Source organism: Podospora pseudopauciseta, chromosome 4 (genome assembly GCF_035222475.1).
Source record: "Podospora pseudopauciseta strain CBS 411.78 chromosome 4, whole genome shotgun sequence".
NCBI lineage: Eukaryota > Fungi > Ascomycota > Sordariomycetes > Sordariales > Podosporaceae > Podospora > Podospora pseudopauciseta.
This window is the reverse complement of record NC_085894.1, coordinates 1,923,487-1,940,574: the sequence shown is the minus strand read 5'-3', so window position 1 is coordinate 1,940,574 and position 17,088 is coordinate 1,923,487. Positions and strand designations below refer to the sequence as shown.

General features: G+C 50.4%; 3 protein-coding genes across 3 annotated transcripts; 1 reads left to right on the top strand and 2 right to left on the bottom strand.

Annotated features, from left to right (window-relative positions):
- Window positions 1–5,823: 5,823 nt before the first annotated feature.
- QC763_403400 (uncharacterized protein) lies at window positions 5,824–6,498 on the bottom strand (the record flags this gene model as incomplete). Its single annotated transcript, XM_062911971.1, has 1 exon — window positions 5,824–6,498. One exon carries the CDS (start codon window positions 6,496–6,498, stop codon window positions 5,824–5,826), a length of 675 nt encoding a protein of 224 aa, XP_062765718.1.
- QC763_403410 (uncharacterized protein) lies at window positions 6,491–9,979 on the top strand. The gene is made up of 2 exons (XM_062911973.1): window positions 6,491–8,469; window positions 8,529–9,979. The coding sequence occupies exons 1-2, from the start codon at window positions 7,931–7,933 to the stop codon at window positions 9,775–9,777; spliced, it is 1,788 nt and encodes a 595-aa protein (XP_062765716.1). The 5' UTR covers window positions 6,491–7,930; the 3' UTR covers window positions 9,778–9,979.
- QC763_403405 (uncharacterized protein) lies at window positions 6,898–7,951 on the bottom strand (the record flags this gene model as incomplete). Its single annotated transcript, XM_062911972.1, has 3 exons — window positions 7,178–7,951; window positions 7,065–7,133; window positions 6,898–7,011 (listed from the first exon to the last, which is right to left on the bottom strand). The coding sequence occupies exons 1-3, from the start codon at window positions 7,853–7,855 to the stop codon at window positions 6,898–6,900; spliced, it is 861 nt and encodes a 286-aa protein (XP_062765717.1). The 5' UTR covers window positions 7,856–7,951.
- Window positions 9,980–17,088: the final 7,109 nt, after the last annotated feature.

The window sequence follows — 17,088 nt, the reverse complement described above, 5'->3', positions numbered from 1 at the left end:
CATTTTCGTCTCGTCTTGGCAGGCTTGGCAGTCGTACTGCCCAGTGGTGAATCCGGGCACGCTTTGTTTTTTTTCTAGAAGAAGCACACCCCTACCTTGCTCGCGTCTTAACCCCCGGTCGAGGTGCACGGCACCGACCCCCGTCAATCATTTTCTTTTCTGATTGATTTGCTCCCTTTTGGCTCACCGTAAAAAATTTTCTTCCCCGAACCAATGCGATTTTCATCTGACCCCTGGACCAGCGCCGTCGGCGAAAGGGGTGAAGCGAAAGCGACAAATGTCGAGGGAGGACAGGGAGACGGTGAGAGACATGAGATGAGCGGCATCCAACAAAAAGCACACTTTTCCTCTCTCTTCGGTGGGTGCCATTTGCCCTATGGCAACTGGTGAGTCACGATATCTAGTATACGGGGGAGTGTGGGAGTGGCATGTACGGTTTATGCTTCGCTGCCCTAATGGTTGCTGGGCCCATTGTCTGATGCGTTGATGTCCAATATCAGCAGGCTGTTTGGGTGCAGACCGCTGAATGGCCAATGGGCCTGCGTCGGCACCTTCAGGATGCAGATGCACCCGGCCCCCGATTGGATTCTCGAGATCCGCTGAGCACTGACTGGTCCATCCAAAAGCACACCCCATCACCAAACAGGTTGCCTGGTGAAGAATGTATCGATCCTCGCAGCCGGCCTCTCGATCACCTCGTCAAGAATAGGCAACTTTGAAGCGGCTATGGGACATCACCAACCGATGTTGCAGAGTTTTGTCCCTCACCGACACTTCTCGACGATGGCGAGCATCCAGAAAGCGGCCGGGGTGGCATGGAAAGATTCCTCGCCGTACATATTTCATGCCGGGAGGGGGGTGTAGAATGTGCGAAAGCGTCTTATACGCCGAGGAGCCGGTGTGATCCTGGACGCCGGCCTTTGACGTAGCGCCATGCCCACAAAACTTTTGAGAATTTTGCCAAAAAAAAAAAAAAAAAAAAAAAAAGAAGAAAAAAAGTCGATATCTCTGTCCAATGCCGCTCTCTGTCAACCGCGATTGCAGGAGAAAAAAGACAGGAGCGAAGGGTCGAACACTCAAGAGCAGTCAAGCGGACGGAAGCAAGAACGTTGCAAAGCAGGGACTGCCGTCCCTTATCCGGTCCCTGTTGCGATCGCCGTGGGCTACCGAAGGCGGATTCTAGATAGGCGGAACACCAACAATGGCAACGGCCTTGAGGTGGATCAGGCATCACTAGCATTGACCGACCTCGACCGCAGCCCTCGCGTGCCCTCACACACAATGTACGAATCGTCTGGCACCACACCCCTTTTCTTTGACAGAAACCCTCCCAACAACCCAACATCCAGTGAGATGACCAAGGCGCTGTTGACCCGCCTCACTTCTCACTCGTCCCGCAGAAGTTCGTGTCACCAAACCACGGTCTGTCTTGTCCCTATAATCGAATAGGGGCTACGGAACACTTATCAGGTGTCCCACCTCTTTGAATGCCACTCCTGCCAGTGATGTAAAACAACGACGTTGCGATGAATATCGGCAATCAGGCGGCCGCGCATTTTCAATCAGCTGCCTTTGACACAGCACTCCTTGGCCAGTCCCGCCGTGCTCGCTCTCCGAAGACACCAGCACCCCAGGTGGGAGGCCTTCCATGTTTAGAAGCCGGAGCCAATGACAAGCCAAGCGCAAACGGGCCTCGTCAGCGGCGAGCATCGAATGCTGTCTTGCTGGTCTTGCTTGCCCAGTCCGCCAATCCCAAAGCTTTAATAGCAACGGGGACGTCACGCAGGCGCTGTGGTTGTGTTTTTACCCTTGATGAATGTCTTGCAGACGGAGAGAATGGCTCTTCTGCACCTTGCCTTTTTCCTTCACAGTGTTGCGACGCTTCAGGGGCGAGAGGAGGTTAGCGCAAACGCAGCAACTTTGACACTTTCTGTTTCGCATGGCATCGCAGCGCAGGCTGTTCCAGCAAATGCACAGGCCACAAGGCGATCACCGCCAAGAGCTGAGCTTGCCTGAGGTTGCTTTGAGGCAAACGACACACCAGGGAAGACAGGGTTAGAGCTGGTGGAGCTGAAGAGTTGTTTCTTTTTTTCCTCCATCTCGACTTTCACATGCATCACAGCAGCCAGGTACGGTTGGACAGAGTGTGACAAAGTGCAAAAACCCGAGTGTCTGGGACCAGCTTCTCTCGAGCCACATGGTGGCTTAGCTGGCTGGAAAGATCTTCGTGATCCTGGTCTGGTTCGTCTGGTTCCCTGTTTTACCTCTTCGGAACATCCCGGCTCCTCGTGCTGTGGCGAGTGCATCCTAGCATTAGCCATCCCGGGACTGTGGCACCCCTGGTGGAAACTGTGGATGGTGCCTGGGTGCTGACAAACGCACGGTCCAGCACTCTCTTCCGACTTCTTGTGCCGGCATCAGGCCGAGATGGAACTTCAAGACCCAATTCTTGCCCAACTTCCTTCCAACTTCTCTTCGTTTCTGTTAACGAATGCGACGATTTCGAGGCCTCGATTATTCCATTTCGCCTCAGAGGTAACCTGCCTACGTCAGAATTCCTTTTTCATTTGTCATCCGTCGGATATCGACACACCCCAGCCAGCACTCTTCATCTGTCGACCTCAGGCCTCAATATCCCACACTTTTCTCTGCTGCCCTGCCCTGTGGCTGAGGCAATCTACGTATCCCTATTGCACGGCAGTTGGCATAGCCGGCAAGGTTCAGCAGATGGCAAACTGAAGCGGTAGCTACAATGGAATTGAGTCACTGGTGAATCAGCTACAGGTCGAGTGTGCAGCTATCGTCGATGCTACGGTCACGGGGCCAACCACATGAGCCTTCGATATCCGCCCCCATATGTGAGGTATCGTCCACTTCAACAGCCATCCCACGCTCTAAACGCGCGGTCCCTCTCACGGCGATACACGACTGGGGCTCTTGCAACTGTTTTGTCACTTTTCATTCAACATCCCACGCTTTGGTTGTCCGTGGTTTACCCACTCCCGACTGCCTCGGGCCTCTCACATATCCCGCTCACTCACACGCCTCCCGTACATCTTGGGTGAAGGGCCGATACTCCGCCCACACTTCCGACAGCCTCGGCGGTAAGCTGTATATCAGCTACCTTCACACTTGGAGCACGCCGGGCGAAGGCTATTCACTTAACTCATCTGTTGTCAAGGTGAACGGGCATGGCAAGCTACGCAAGCGCGTACACGAAAACCTGCGATCTGCAATCTGGCACTTTTTATATCTTTTCTGTCGTGTTTCTGCGATCCGCGTTCGCCACTTTGGGCACTGTGTTGGACCGAAAGGGGCAGTGCCATATCGTTTTTGCGTTGTCTCTTCGCGATGCCACACCCACTGGCTACGTCAAACCTTTCTCCTCTTTTTCCGGACAAGCGGAGACGGAAGACTGGCAGTGGTGAGATCGGTCTTATTATCTGGGTAATATTACACACATGCTATGGGTCGTGGACAGGCGTGGTCACAGATGATCAGCACGGGGCATCATACTGAGCGTTTTGTGGGAAGCACCGGGACCCCAGTGGGGAAGAAGGCTTTTGCAACCCAACGATGGGTGCCCGGATCTTGTTCCTGCAGCAGGGACGCCGTGGTTGAGAGCCTGTTTGTGGCTTTGGTCTTGTTTCTTATTCATGAATCTGGACTGCTCGATGAACGCGAGTGCATCCCATTACATTACATCGTCTCGATTGATGGTCCTCTCAGGTCGCAGTGGATCGGGTTCCGGCATATTTTTCTGGCAGACTGAGACCAGTTGATCATGGGTTGATTCCCTCTGGTGCTGCCACTTTGCCCGGCAGGCAATGCTGCTGGGCCTTGGGCATAGTGCTTAGTGTCGGGTCAGTTGGGTTGAGAGATCAGACCTGGGGTGAGTCCAGGTCCTGGGCGACACACCAGCTCTTTGCTTTGTCGTCTTCACTGGCGTCACTTTTGATCTCGAAGAGTTTCGAGATCGACATCATGTGTCCCCAGAGTGTTTTGTGTAACAAGGTTGACTGTGTTCTGGAAGGGCCCGACGGAAAAGCAGGGTCGGTTCCCTCCTGATATGTTGGACACGAGTTGGGAATCAGAATGATCGTCAAGTGACGTTATTTCCCGGCAGCGGTTATCTGCTGTGTATCGTGCGTCGGCCATGTCAGTGGGCGTTTCTCGGTGGGAGGGGTGAGGGCGTGTGGGATATGGGCAGAGCCTCGTTGACTCGACTTTCTTGAGTCGAGTCGAGTCGAGTCACGGCTAGCCACACCCCTCTGCGTCCTTTCTCTCTTCCCCAAATGCAACGCTCTCGAGGTCGGGTTCGGAAAAGGCTTGATATGAGAGGCCAACTTGCGCAGACAGTGTTGTTCACTGTGGCATTTTTGGATTGTGTACATTTGCTATCGTCACTGCATGTGTAACAGGTCTGATAGGTTTGCTTGATATGACAAGTCCAAGTTCTGAGGGGGGGGGGAATATGGTGGTAGTCATAGGACCTATGCTTCCTTACTCTTCATTTGTCTCACGACGACGAAGGCAAAGGACGAGGCTTCCTGTCACATAGACGTCCGCGGCACGAAGGAGGTAAGCAAACGTTGAATTAAGCTTCTTCATAGGCTGATCTGATGCCTGTTTCTTCCTCACACATGCGGTAATTGATGAGTCTTGTGGGCATGGGGTCGCCAAGCGCCGAGGGGTGTAGGCACCCCTGTTTCACGGCGTCAAGGACGGGCATAGTGTACAGAGCTTGCGTCATGTCTTTTTTTTCGGAGGGGAAATTCTCGCTTGTTTTGAGGCTCATCCTTCTTGTTATCTTATATTTTTCACTCATCTCGGACGCCTTTTTGGCGGAAGGGTGTTTGGGCCAATTATATGTGGCTTGGGGGAGATGTGAGTCATCGTACCACACCTTGGTTGATGGTTGGTGTTTATTGGATGATGAGGGGTGATAGGTCTATGAGGCGGGCCTTGCTAGGCAGCAGGAGGTTGAGGGACATAAAAGTCAAAAGTTGATTCCTGTGGTTGTTGTTGGAGAAGAAGCTGGAGGTAGGTCTTGTAAGGGGCGGTTGGTAATCACGGTGCATTGCATAGAACTGCCGGCCAAGCACGCACGTCTTCCGGAGCCTCATGGGAGATCTTGGATGTACAGGTGTTAACGTGTGAACAAGGTCAAGGGGTTGATGCAGCCTCGGGATTTTTTTCTTGTTGGATGTCTCGGACATGGGTGGGGAGTGATGAGGCTTATTTCTTGTGATGCTATCGCAGTGCTATGTTTTTTCGGTGTCTTTGGTTTGGGGCAGTTATTGCCTAGAAGCTAATTATCTGGTCGAGCAACTCGCCCGCGACCCTTCATCTTGCCGTGATGTTCTCGAGAAGGATTGGTGAGAGCTGACGAGGAAGGTGATAGGGGTTACACCAGGTAATCGGCCCATGTGTTGTTCATCGGGACGATGTTTAGGAGTGAGACAGGCGATAAGATGATGCACGTTGTTGTGGTTAAGAGGTAGCTTCTTCACCAGGATAATTTGTATTTGAGACATTATGGAGTAGATGTATTAATCTTCTGTCTAAGGTAGACTGAGGATCGTTTGAGCATTTTATGCTTGCCCAATGGTCAAATCTGCGAGCGGACAGCGAGGGTAATTCCATATAACGGCATGGAAAAAAAGAGTGAAGTCAATTTTGACAGGGTATCGTTGAAACCTGAAAAAAGCAGCCGAAAACAAAAGGAAAAATGAAAAGCCCCTCAACAAGAAAAACCGTCCATCATCATGACAACCAACTTGTCCCGTCTCCTCACCTCCTTTCCCAGCAGCCATCTCCCCTTTACTTCCAAACACTCTCACTCCCCACACCCTCCGCCTTGCCCTTCTGGTACGTCTCACTGAGCGCGTCATATAACCCCTTTAGCCTCTTGACCTCCCCCCTGAAGTACTCCCTCTCCTTCTCATCCTCCACCTCCTCGATCAGCTCCCCTAGACTCTTGCTCTTGAAGAACTTGTTATTCTTGTTATACAACCCCCTCCTCTTAAACTCCCCCTCCCCCTCATTTTCTCCCCTTACTTTGAACACCTCCTCCAAAATGTCAATGTCATACGGGATATTGAACGCGTCTCTTGAGTCCTCGTAGGTGAACAAATAGTAGAACTCGTTGAACCCAGCCCAGGTGATTCCAGACAGACAGAGGGAACAGGGCTCGTGTGTGGCGAAAAAGATGCAGGAAGAAGGGAAGGGGCGGGAGGAGGGGGGGATGGTGGTGAAGAATTGCTGGATGCAGTTTATTTCGCCGTGGAGGAGGGGGGAGAGGGCTTCGTTGTTTGTGGCTGTTGTTATGGGGGACAGGGTGTCACGGGAGAGGATGGAGGCGCCGAAGAGTTTTGAGCCGGAGGAGACGCCGGTGGTGGTGAGGGGGATTATGGTGGACTCGGTGAGGGTGAGGAGGGTGGTGAGGAGAGTTGAGGGGGGGTGCGGGTTGGGGGGGGTGTTGGTGTTGGTGGGCATGGTGGTGGTGATGATGTTGTTGTGGTTGGATGTTGTGGTGTTGGGTGATGATGTGATCTGTTGTTGAGCACCGGTGTCCTTTTATCGATCGCCGTGTTGGGCTCTCCGGGGCCGGTGACGGCGACGGCCGAGGGCGCGCCAAGGATTCTCGGCGGCTCCCGGAGGGGTCCGGGGCGGGGATCGGAGGTGCCTATCGGCGATGGCAGGACTATTGATAATTTGCATGTTTGATGGAAATTGAGCTAATGCAGAATTATTTCGGTGGAGAAATGCTTTCAGCAAGGATGATGCTATTGAAACAAATGTTGTGCAGTGGATGACCAGTTCGGGGACCCCTAACCCAGCGCCCTTCTGTTCAACCCCACATTCTCTGTCCCTCTCTTCTTACAGCCACAGACCTCAAATCTGGCAAGCTTCAACATCCCATGCGTAATTGTCCTCTTCAATCATGACTTTCCCGTCGTCACTACCGCGATAACCACTCCACTTCTTTTGGTCCTTTTCTCGCAATGGCTGACACGGTGTTAGCGCCTGGTTCACGTTCGGCGTTCGTCCATGGCACTCACCCAGAGTCTACTGTACTTGATGTAGACGCCACCAAAGAACAACACTTTCTTCTCGCCTTCCTGGAAATACTTCGTCAATGAGCGGTTCTGGAGCTTCAATGAGGGTGTCCTACCTCAACCTGTGGCTCATGCCACTCCGTAGCAGTCTCACCAACATAAAACTCAGTCGAAGCATCAATCTTCGCAACATTATCAATCTCGGCTGAGGCCCCAATGACAACCGATGTGCCCTTGGTGGTCCAAGTGGTGATCCGGATATCCCTCGCCGCTATGGTCGATGTGATAACATAAAAACCGCCGCTCTTCTTGATGTCAGGGAACCTCCTCAGGAGATCCTTGGCATTCTTGTTCGCCCATGTGCTGAAGGGGTCTTTGAGCCCAAACGATCTCTTCTCGACCGGATCATTGCACAGGAGGATCGCCCCAAACTCCCCCTTAAGCTCATATCTGTAGGCAGAGGAGAAGGTGGCAGGAATGTTGGCTTGAGTTGCGGCAGATGTTGAGATCGCAACCCTGCTGACGGTTTCCGTTATCTTGGGACCCCATTTGCAGCTTTCCCGCCGCTTTTCCCACGTTCGTCCTACGAAGGGGCTTAGGCCAAAGGCTTTAAGTTCTTGCGGCTTGGTCACGTCGACGATTCTCTGCCAGTCGCCCCTGTCGTCGATGAAGCCGCAGACACCGGGGTAGGCGTCGAGATCGGAGGCTGGGTGGAGCAAGGCATGGCCGAAGCCAGACTTTCGCATCCCATAGGCGTAGTCCTCGAACTGGAAGGATTCTGCTTTTATGGTCATGGTTGAGGTGATGTCCGCCGCTTGACTGTGGTGAGGTAAAGGTGCATGAGATGAAAGTATCTGTCATTGGGCTGCATGGAGACCTTGGAAGTGACGTTGAGGATACTTGAGGGGCTTTTGGAACCAATGGATAACAGGCGCAGATGTTTGAACCACACAGGGAACAGACCCCTCGATTGGGCTCCGTGCCCATCAACGGAGCAGCCCAACCTTGGAACACCATGTCGCCCAATTTGCGGCCGGCATTCGGCTTCTCTACACTCCACAACACAGTGTATGATGGGTCAACAACAGTATCAGAATGTCTTGGGGCTGTTCCTCGCCTGGGAAGAAGATGGAGGAGAGCATGCATCTGCGGGGGAGAACCCGTTTCACACGCAACTGGAGGAGTTTGTCCACACTCTTCAGCTGGGATACAACTATGACATTGAGCAGTGGCTCATTCCGTCAGAAAAATATCCTCGTGCCTTGGACAAGAAACTGAACGAGACTGTCGAGCGGATCAATGAATGCAGTAAGAAGGAGAAGGGCGCATTGGACCTGCTCATCATCTACTACGGTGGTCATGCGGTAGTCAACCCCCACGAACCCGATAATGACCTGTTATTAGTTCCGTAAGTCTCCCGAAATTCTTTCTCGACGAGCTAGCTGCCTTCGCTAACTTGAGGACAAGATGCCCAAAAAGCAAGGACGTATCCGTTTCTTGGGCGACGGATGTTTTATCAAGAATACAATATGTAGAGGGTGCTGATATCCTGATTCTCTTGGACTGCTGCTACGCGCAGAGAGGCCAGCATGCGATAGATCACATGCATCGGCCGCCGCCGAGACCAATGATCACTCTCGCGGCTGTTGACATTGATGGCAAGGCTATCCAAGATGGGGACTATACGTTCACCCAAAACCTATGCGCACAACTTGAGGAGTTTGGAAACAATACGGAGACTTTCAGTATCAGCCAGTTTCATCGAGCCCTTCGACGAAGGACCGCTAGTTGGAGACGACGTCAACCCGACGGCAAGATTCCAGATCCTCTGATGTCCTCCAACACAACTCATGAGTTTGGGTTGCTGGGACCGCTTGAGCCGCAAGTAGACCCAGCTGAGACGTCGACCGTGGGAAGAGCTATATCCGCCAAACCAGCTGGGCATGCCAAAGAGGAACGGTGCCCCGTAACCGCAGAGAGGTCTTCATCTGCCCTTGCCGCCTCTCATCTCAAACCTTCAAGTCCTCGAGCCATCAGCGCGGGAACCCATTCACCAGCTTCTCTCAAGAATGCATCATGGCAGGACAATGTCAGTTTCTGCATGGAATTCCATGATGTGGATGAGGCACGCCCTCCTAGTGCGCCCTCTTCAGTTCTCAGCTCCCGTTCCCTTTCGCCAGCCTATTCAACAACCTCCCAAAACGGGCGTCTACGAACCGGAAGTCCTGATACTCGCCCTTGGGTTCCTAGCATCGTCGATATGCCCGCCACCTCACCCCACGACACCCTCAACATCTACGTCAGTTCACCCGACCTGGAAGCAGTTATGCCCACCGCTCCGATGAGTTGTTCCCCTGCTGCGTCATCGAGCTCCTTACAAGAGTCAATTCTGCCGCCAAGAAACAAGAGAGATCACCAAAAGTGTTATGATGTGCGACTGTCACCTTCTGCTCCGTACGAGAGTCCCAGGATAACCCCACGGGGAAGCAAAGAAAGGACAGACAACATGCCATACCCGCGACATTCGCAGACAGTCATGCCAATGTTGCAAAATCGAAGGTCACAAACATTTGACAATGCTGATTTTGGCCGGGCAAGGGATGGCTATGGAGGTCCGCGTTGGCAGGCGCAGGCTGACTCTGACTCCGAGGATGAATTTTGGCCCCCGGAACACTCGGGACCTCGTCATCAGTTGTATGGTGGTTATCGGCGGTGAAAGGGGAGGTTGACGGTTTAGAGGTAGCGTGAATATTGGTTTGTTATGACTCTGGAGGATCGGTGTTGCGGACAGTGACTGAGCACAACGGAGGAATGTTTCTGACAGATGTCTTGATGTATGTAAGCTGGACCAATATCTGGTTTCTTCATACTTTTAGATGAACAAGACAATATAGATACACGTATTTGAACACCATTCTTCCAAGCTACCTCCATCGACACACTCTCTATCTGTAAAACCACCATCCAAAACCACCTTGATCCCCACAGCAACCCCCAGACTCTTCTCAGATCCCCACAAACACCCCTTCGTAGCACCAATGACCTCAGAACTTGTATAACACTCGACCTATCGGGACCAATATCCCCAGGTCTTTCCTTCCCTACCACCCACGAGAGGTGGGGGATGGGTGTGTGATTGTCATCACAGGTCTTGTTGCATGAACAGAAAAAAGAACACTACACAAATTTATCCCCAGAGTGAAAAGCCTCAGACCTCAGACTTTGATGCTTGACCTGTGAGAAAAGAAACAACAGGTCACCCTCCCGTGAGAGAAAGAAAACAACGGGAGGGATGTGTGTAGGTGTCATCATTGGTCTGTGATAGTTTCGTGTTGACGGGGAAATGACTGCAGCTACAGGTGTCTGTCCAGCGACAAAAAAAGAGAAGCGTGCCCCCAAGAGCCCTCAAAAAGTACAACTTGAGAAAGAAAAAAAAATGGATAAAGACCTCAGGCTTGGAATACTCGATTTGTGGAAGAAAACAAGACAGGTCTCACTCCCGCGTGAGAAAAAACAAAACAATGCGGGGGTGATTATCATCATTGGTCTCTGATAGTTTCGGTGTCAAAAGGAGAAAAACGTTGTTGAAGCCTAGAGAAGAACAAGAGGGAAGGGTAGTGTAGAAAAGAAAATGTGAAAAAGAAGGGTAAGGACAGCAGAAATTAAAGGAAAAAAAGACAAATAAAGGTAGAAGAAAAAGTGTGGTTGTTTGACGAAGCCCTCTCCAAACATGAGCTACGACCAGGCGAAAATGATGACCTCAAACTGTGTGTGGCACTAGACCTTCGAGAAAACAAACAGGTCTCTCTCCCGCGAGAAACGAAACGACGGGAGGGATGTGTGTGCATATGTCATCATCGGTCTGTGAAACTCTTCGTGTTTGGGTGAAAATGCTTGCGCTAAGACGCATGAAAGAGGTGTGATGTTGTAAGATAAAACGGGGAACGGGAAAGAGAAAAGTAAAGACGGCAGAGAAGGGTAAAAGAGCAGAGAAATGCGAACAGGGGGGGGGGGAAGGTGAAGAACGATTGAAACAAGGCAACGAAGGGTAGGGAATAAAAAGTAGAAAAGGAAACAAAAGCGGACATGAGAAAGAAAAATGGTCTTAATTGTCCACCACCAACTCCACGTGTATTCTTCAAATCGGTACGCCCTGTATGTCGGGCAACTGCGCAAAACCTCAGACTAGGAAACCAAGCCCTGTATAGGTCTGCCATTGTCATCGGTGCCATATCTCACAGTCGAACGCCACTGACAAAAGCCAGTCTGAGAAAAAGACGAAGAATTGGACTTGCCTAGAGAAAAAAACAAGCAGGCAGCCAAAGTGATCCCCCAGGGCCCACAGAGAAAGGTGAAAAACCTCAGAGTCTCGGCGAGACACTTTCATCATTGGTCTTGTTGAACGTCGGTGTTGAGCTTCGGTAGTTCATGGAAAAATATAACGTAAGAAAAGTAGCCTGGAACAGGCATAAAAAAACTAAGAGCGGGGAGTAGGTGAGAAAAGAAAGAGCCTCAGATGTCTAGCCGTGGCTGACAAACTCATCATGGGCTACATGATGATGAAAATGCAGGAACTGAAGAGAAAAATGAGGGAAAAACTGGAAAGAAAACAAGAAAAGAAAACAGAATAAAGCGGGAATAAAAAGTGAAAAAAAAAGGAGATAAAAATGAAGGGAGAAAAAGGTAAGAAAAGAGATAAAAAAAAAAAAAAAACAGGGCAAAACAGAAGGAAAAGCGAAAAGGAAAACAGAAAAAACAAAAGAAAAAAAGAAACGGAGCCTCAGATGTCCCAACCGTTTGGCCGACATATTCATCACAGGCAGCAGTGAAGGAAATGCAAAACCGCAGGGGCAGAAAAGGGAAATAGAAAAGAAAATAAGAAGCAAGATAGAAAAGAAAGGCAAAAAAGAAGCGGGAAAAAACAGAAAGAAAAGAAAGAAAAAGGAAGTAAGCCTCTTGACTAACATATCCGTCACAGGCCAAATAAGGGGAAAGGCAAAAACCGGAGGTGTGTGAAAGGAGAAGACAACACAAGAAAACGGTTGGAAAAGATAGGAAAAAAGGCTGAAAAGGAGAGGAAAGAAAACAAAAGAAGTAGAAAGAAAAGAGGGTCTCAGAAGTCTAGTCAGTGGCAGACATTCTCATCATCGACCAGAGAAAAGAAAAACTGAAAAACAGCAGGGGAAAAAGAGGAACCACCCCAGCAACATCCATCGCCAAATACAGACGAAGAAGACTGAGAAGAAAGACTCCTCTGCACCAGGAGAAGCCCTCAGGATAGACAGATTGTTGCGTTTGCACAGCAGAATGTCGTGTCATCATTGGGCCAGAAGGCAGGTAAAGGAACACCCCCAACAACACCCCGACTGACAACACCAACTGAATAGGGGCAGATAGAGTGAAACCCCAACCGACAACACCAACTGCAAACAGGGGCCCGAATGAAAAGAAACACCCCAACAACAACCGACAAAAAAGAAAAAGAAACACCAAGCCCAACTGGCAACAACAACGGGGAAATAGAGAAAGAAAAGCAACACCCCAAAAACTCTCGGGGAAATGGGGAATGGGAAGAAAAAGAAAAACCCCCCAACAAACCTTGACAGGCGCGAGACAGACCTCAGAAAGCCAGCCGACATCGTCAAGCAAGCGATTTCGTCCTCAGTCTTAACCTCTGCGCTAGTGATAGCCCCGAGACGCAAAACACCATGCATGTGGCGATCTTGATGGTGTTGTCCACCCATTGACCACCAGCCAACAGACGAGAGTCCATCCGGGGTGAAGATCTTCCAACCCGTCTGATACACACTGTACTGCGCTCGCAAGGTCGAGGAAAACCGAGTTTCGAAATGATCTCCGAGTTCAACGCTCCCTCAAGCGAACCAGAGAGTGCTCCGGCGAACGAACATGATGATGCCCCCGAGCGCGTGCCTGATTGCCACCCAGTTAGGCTCCTTGATCGCGTCTCAGTATGAGAACACAACAAGCCTTTCCACTTTCCACGTACACAGTCGTTTCCTCGCGCCGGCAAAGCGCTACAGAACGATGGGTGAAAATCTGCCCTCAGCACGTGCAACAGTACTCCCCCGCGTCTGCAAAGGAGCTTGCTCACCTCGTCATCATGAGGGCAGAAAGAAATGGAAATGTGGGCTCCAGCGACCCAGGAGGATGACCTACGCGGGGCGAAACGAGCCCGACAACGAACCCACGTCCTCAGCCACCCCCCCTCAAAGAAAACAACTCCGAAAACCTGGTACAGTAACCCGAGTTGCGGCCAGGAAGGGAAAGCCCACGCGTCGGGTGTACCGTCCTGGCTTCCCCTTGGCCCTCAGAAACAGGGCTGTCAATGCCGTGCCAAGAGCAAAGACAGGGGTCCTGTTGTGCCATCATTGGGCCGGTGGGTGGTGATGGTGATGGGGGAAAAGAGGCAACGCTGGCTACCGGTGGTGAGAAAAGGGGTGGGAACATGAAGGGGATGAAGAAAAGACAGGAAAAGTGTGATCGAGGAAGGATGGACGGGAAAGGAAGGGTCGATGGCAGCGATGCCAAAGAGCCGGCTGTATGGTTGGAAGCACAATGCTCAGGGGCTTGGCAGCAAAGACAGCTCGCTGAGCAAGAGCTGCGTCAACTGCCGAAAAGCCATGGCCGCACAAGCAGCTGGTCTTGAACCTTGGGGAAGATGAATGAAGGAGGATAAACGAAGCTGGGTAAACGAATGAGGACGAACAGAGGAGGAGTGTCGAGAGGACAACGGGAGAGTGTTGCAAAGCTGAAGAGGAGATGTTGTGAAATTGTGACCCTGATAGTGCAAAACCAGACAAGTCAGCAAATGAAAAGCAACGTAGTGAAGTGAAAGAGATGACATACCAATTGCAAAAGAGTAGGTAGTCGATGACCTAGTCGTTTTTGCAGCTAACCGGAAACAATGTCAGTAATGTAGACAGAATACTCCAGAAGGAAAGGTTGATGTGGATGGTGAAGGCCAAATCAAATCTGTGCTCTGTGGTCCCATTTTTAATAATATTTGAGTCGAATCATTTCGTTGTGTTATCATACCCATTAGGCTGGGGAAGAAGTGGAATAGAGGAAATGAACATACCAATAGAAGCCGAACGGGCTTAATTGAAAGAAGGTTGATGGCAAGTGAAGGAGCCGAGGGCCATGCCGTGGTGAGGTATCAAACCAGTGTCCAGGTTGCTGCGGCAGTTCGAAGATGAGGTGGGCTCTTGGCTGTGAATATACTGACGACCTTGAAGAGAACAAATGGTTAGCACATTGTACTATAAAAATGCAGAGATGTGAAAGGCAAGGAATGAGGAAAGGCAAATTAGATTAATGCCAAGAGGTGGCTTTTATTGTCATTCAACCACCGCATTGTTATCATGCGCCATTGGAAGGGGATGAGGTGTCAAATGAAGAGTGTACATACCGCTTGTGAACATGGCCAGTGGCCTAGAATCAGCAAAAAGAAGAAGTTGAACTGTGAAGCCCTGGAAACACCGTTGACGACAGGAGGTTGGGGCCGAGAACATGTCGGGTTGATTAAGCTGGCATATGCCTTGATGGACCTGATATGCACATGAAGTCAGCGACCGCAAGGAATCCCGGAAAATATAAGTGTCAATGGAAAAATACCTGTCAGATCGACGAGTCGAGTATCTTCTTTCTTTTTTTCATAAGTGGAATCAAAAATGGGAAGAAGGATCATCATGTGGGTTGTATGCTTGGGAGATGTCAAGACGTACCAAGAAGAGGCTCCAGCCCCCTGGAAGGAAGATGGTAGACTGGCTTGATCTAGTCATCGAATGTCAATAGTTAGCGATGTCCGCGAATCTGAAGTGGATCAAGAGAAACAAGAGAAGGATATGAGGGCAGTGTCAGAACAACAACACGTTGATTCTCATTGGAAATCAAGTAATCGAGCTTGGGTATAATCATAGAAGCCTGGATGAGAATGGGGGGAAAATGACGAGGGGAATACGTACCAGTCAAATAGGTGACCCAGAGCGCAACGGCTGATGTGGGCAAAATGCGCTGTCGGACTCAGTAGATGTCTAGAGGTAGGTAATGGTGATTGATGAAGAAGACGAAAAAGAAGACAAAGAAGAGGACGAAGAAAAGACGAAGAAGAAGAAGAAGGCAAAAAACAGAAAGGGGAAAATGAAGAATATGTAGATGAAAAAGAGGAACAAGAGGAAGAAGCCCGATCATAAGTAGATCGGCTTGGTGGAATAAGCCTGAGGAGGAAGATGGAAAAAGACAAAAGTGGAAGAGATGAAGAAGACAAAGGTAAAGAAGACGAGTGTTGTGAGGTTGAGGGAATCAAAAGGTAAAAGCAGGAAAAGATGAGAAGGCTGAGGGCAACGGTCAGAAGAGGTAGAAGAAGAGAATAGTGCGGGGTAATGTGTGAAATAATATTGACAAAGTGTGGTTTGTGCGCGACTCGAAGGGGAAGAGTGGAAGGAGCAATGCCATAGAACAGCATCGAAGTCAGTCGCCTGAGGCTTCAACGTGCGTCATCAGGGTTAGAACGCGCCAGAACGCGTCAAACTGGTGCCTCAAGCACATTCGATTCGAAGGTTCGACCTGTAAGGAAAGTATTGGAGGGCGTGCGTCGACTGCTTGGTAACCCAAGATGAAGAAGAGGGTTGATTTGCCGCTACTGAGTCGACCTGAAGGACTTTGAAGTCGAATAGATGTGAGGATTTGATAGAGCAGAGTATATCGGTGGTCGATAGAGTGACAGCAGTAGTGATAGATGATGGGAAAGATGAGAAGATAGGCAATGATGTGGAAAAAGAAAGGGCAGAAAGGAGAAGAAATGGCAGAGAGGGCAGAGAGAGAGGAGAAGTGCGAGGGCAGAGATGATATGGAAGTAGTGATTGTGGGAGAAAGACTGACAGGCTGGTCGGTGACGAGCACAGCACACCTTGATGGCTACTCTGGGCGGTGAAAATTGGCGAGATGCCACAGGACATCCTGAGAGACTTCTAGGTTGATGGGGAGATTGAGGGTTCCCTTCGAATGATAGGAGTCGAGTAAGCAGCTCATCGGCTCTCTGACGATGAGTGAAGCCTGTTAACGAAGTTGGAGCTGAAGAAAGTCGGAATATCAAGAGATAACGAGGATGATGATGAGAAGAAGTCAACGAGGGCAAGGTGGTGGAGGACATGAGAGTCGCTCTGAACAAGCAGTCGTTGATACAGTGCGGATAAACAAAAGGGGGCGCTCGGGCCATGTCAACAATCATCACCTTTGAGCAAGGAAGGGGCAATTGATATTGATGGTGAAGTCTTTGCAACTGGCGTTGTTGAGGCCCTATGTCGTCATCAAAGTTGAAAATTGGTTATCCACACTCTAACATATTCCTGTGGTGGTCTTGTCTGTTGCGTTATTATCAAGAGCCGGGGACCTACATATGGTGAATGCTTCAATGTGCAAGTTTTGATACTTACAGTGTGTCCGTCTGGTGAATATCATTACCCGGCATCTTAAAGCTGGCCGGGACTGAACTGCATGCTGAACTACAGACCACAGCACGTCGTAGACGGTAGACAACGCCACAGAACTACCATATTAATCGGAAACCACGTCACATATCATTACTTCAAAGATTACCTTGCAGGCATGCATTGACACTCTGGATTAGAAGCCCACACAGACAACCATTCAGTTGTAGGACAACGCCTGCGAATCACCACGGGGAGTAGCAGGTGCTCTGAAAGGAAAAGTTGATAAAGGAACCACTGCGTACCCCCTGCCCCTGAAGTCAGAGTTCCCGGCGACGGACATCTCGGCGTTTGCCCTGAATCGGCCGGGGGATCAGCCGGCCGAAAGTAAACAAAGACCGGAGCCTCTGAGCACTGACCGGACCGGAGACCAGACGTTGACATTGAACCCAGAAGTGATCCAACCCCGGCTCCATCAGAACATGGTGGATGCCGGTTATTTTACACAAAAATAACCGCATGCTACCTGTGATCCACCAGGGCAGCCCGCCAATGCCAAGACCTACAAGCGAAGAGGG

Bases quoted from the DNA above. Each gene is read 5' to 3' on its own strand.
- QC763_403410 (XM_062911973.1), top strand. From the start codon at position 7,931: ATGGAGACCTTGGAAGTGACGTTGAGGATACTTGAGGGGCTTTTGGAA. The intron at 8,470-8,528 runs GTAAGTCTCCCG...CTTGAGGACAAG, and splicing joins AATGACCTGTTATTAGTTCC to ATGCCCAAAAAGCAAGGACG.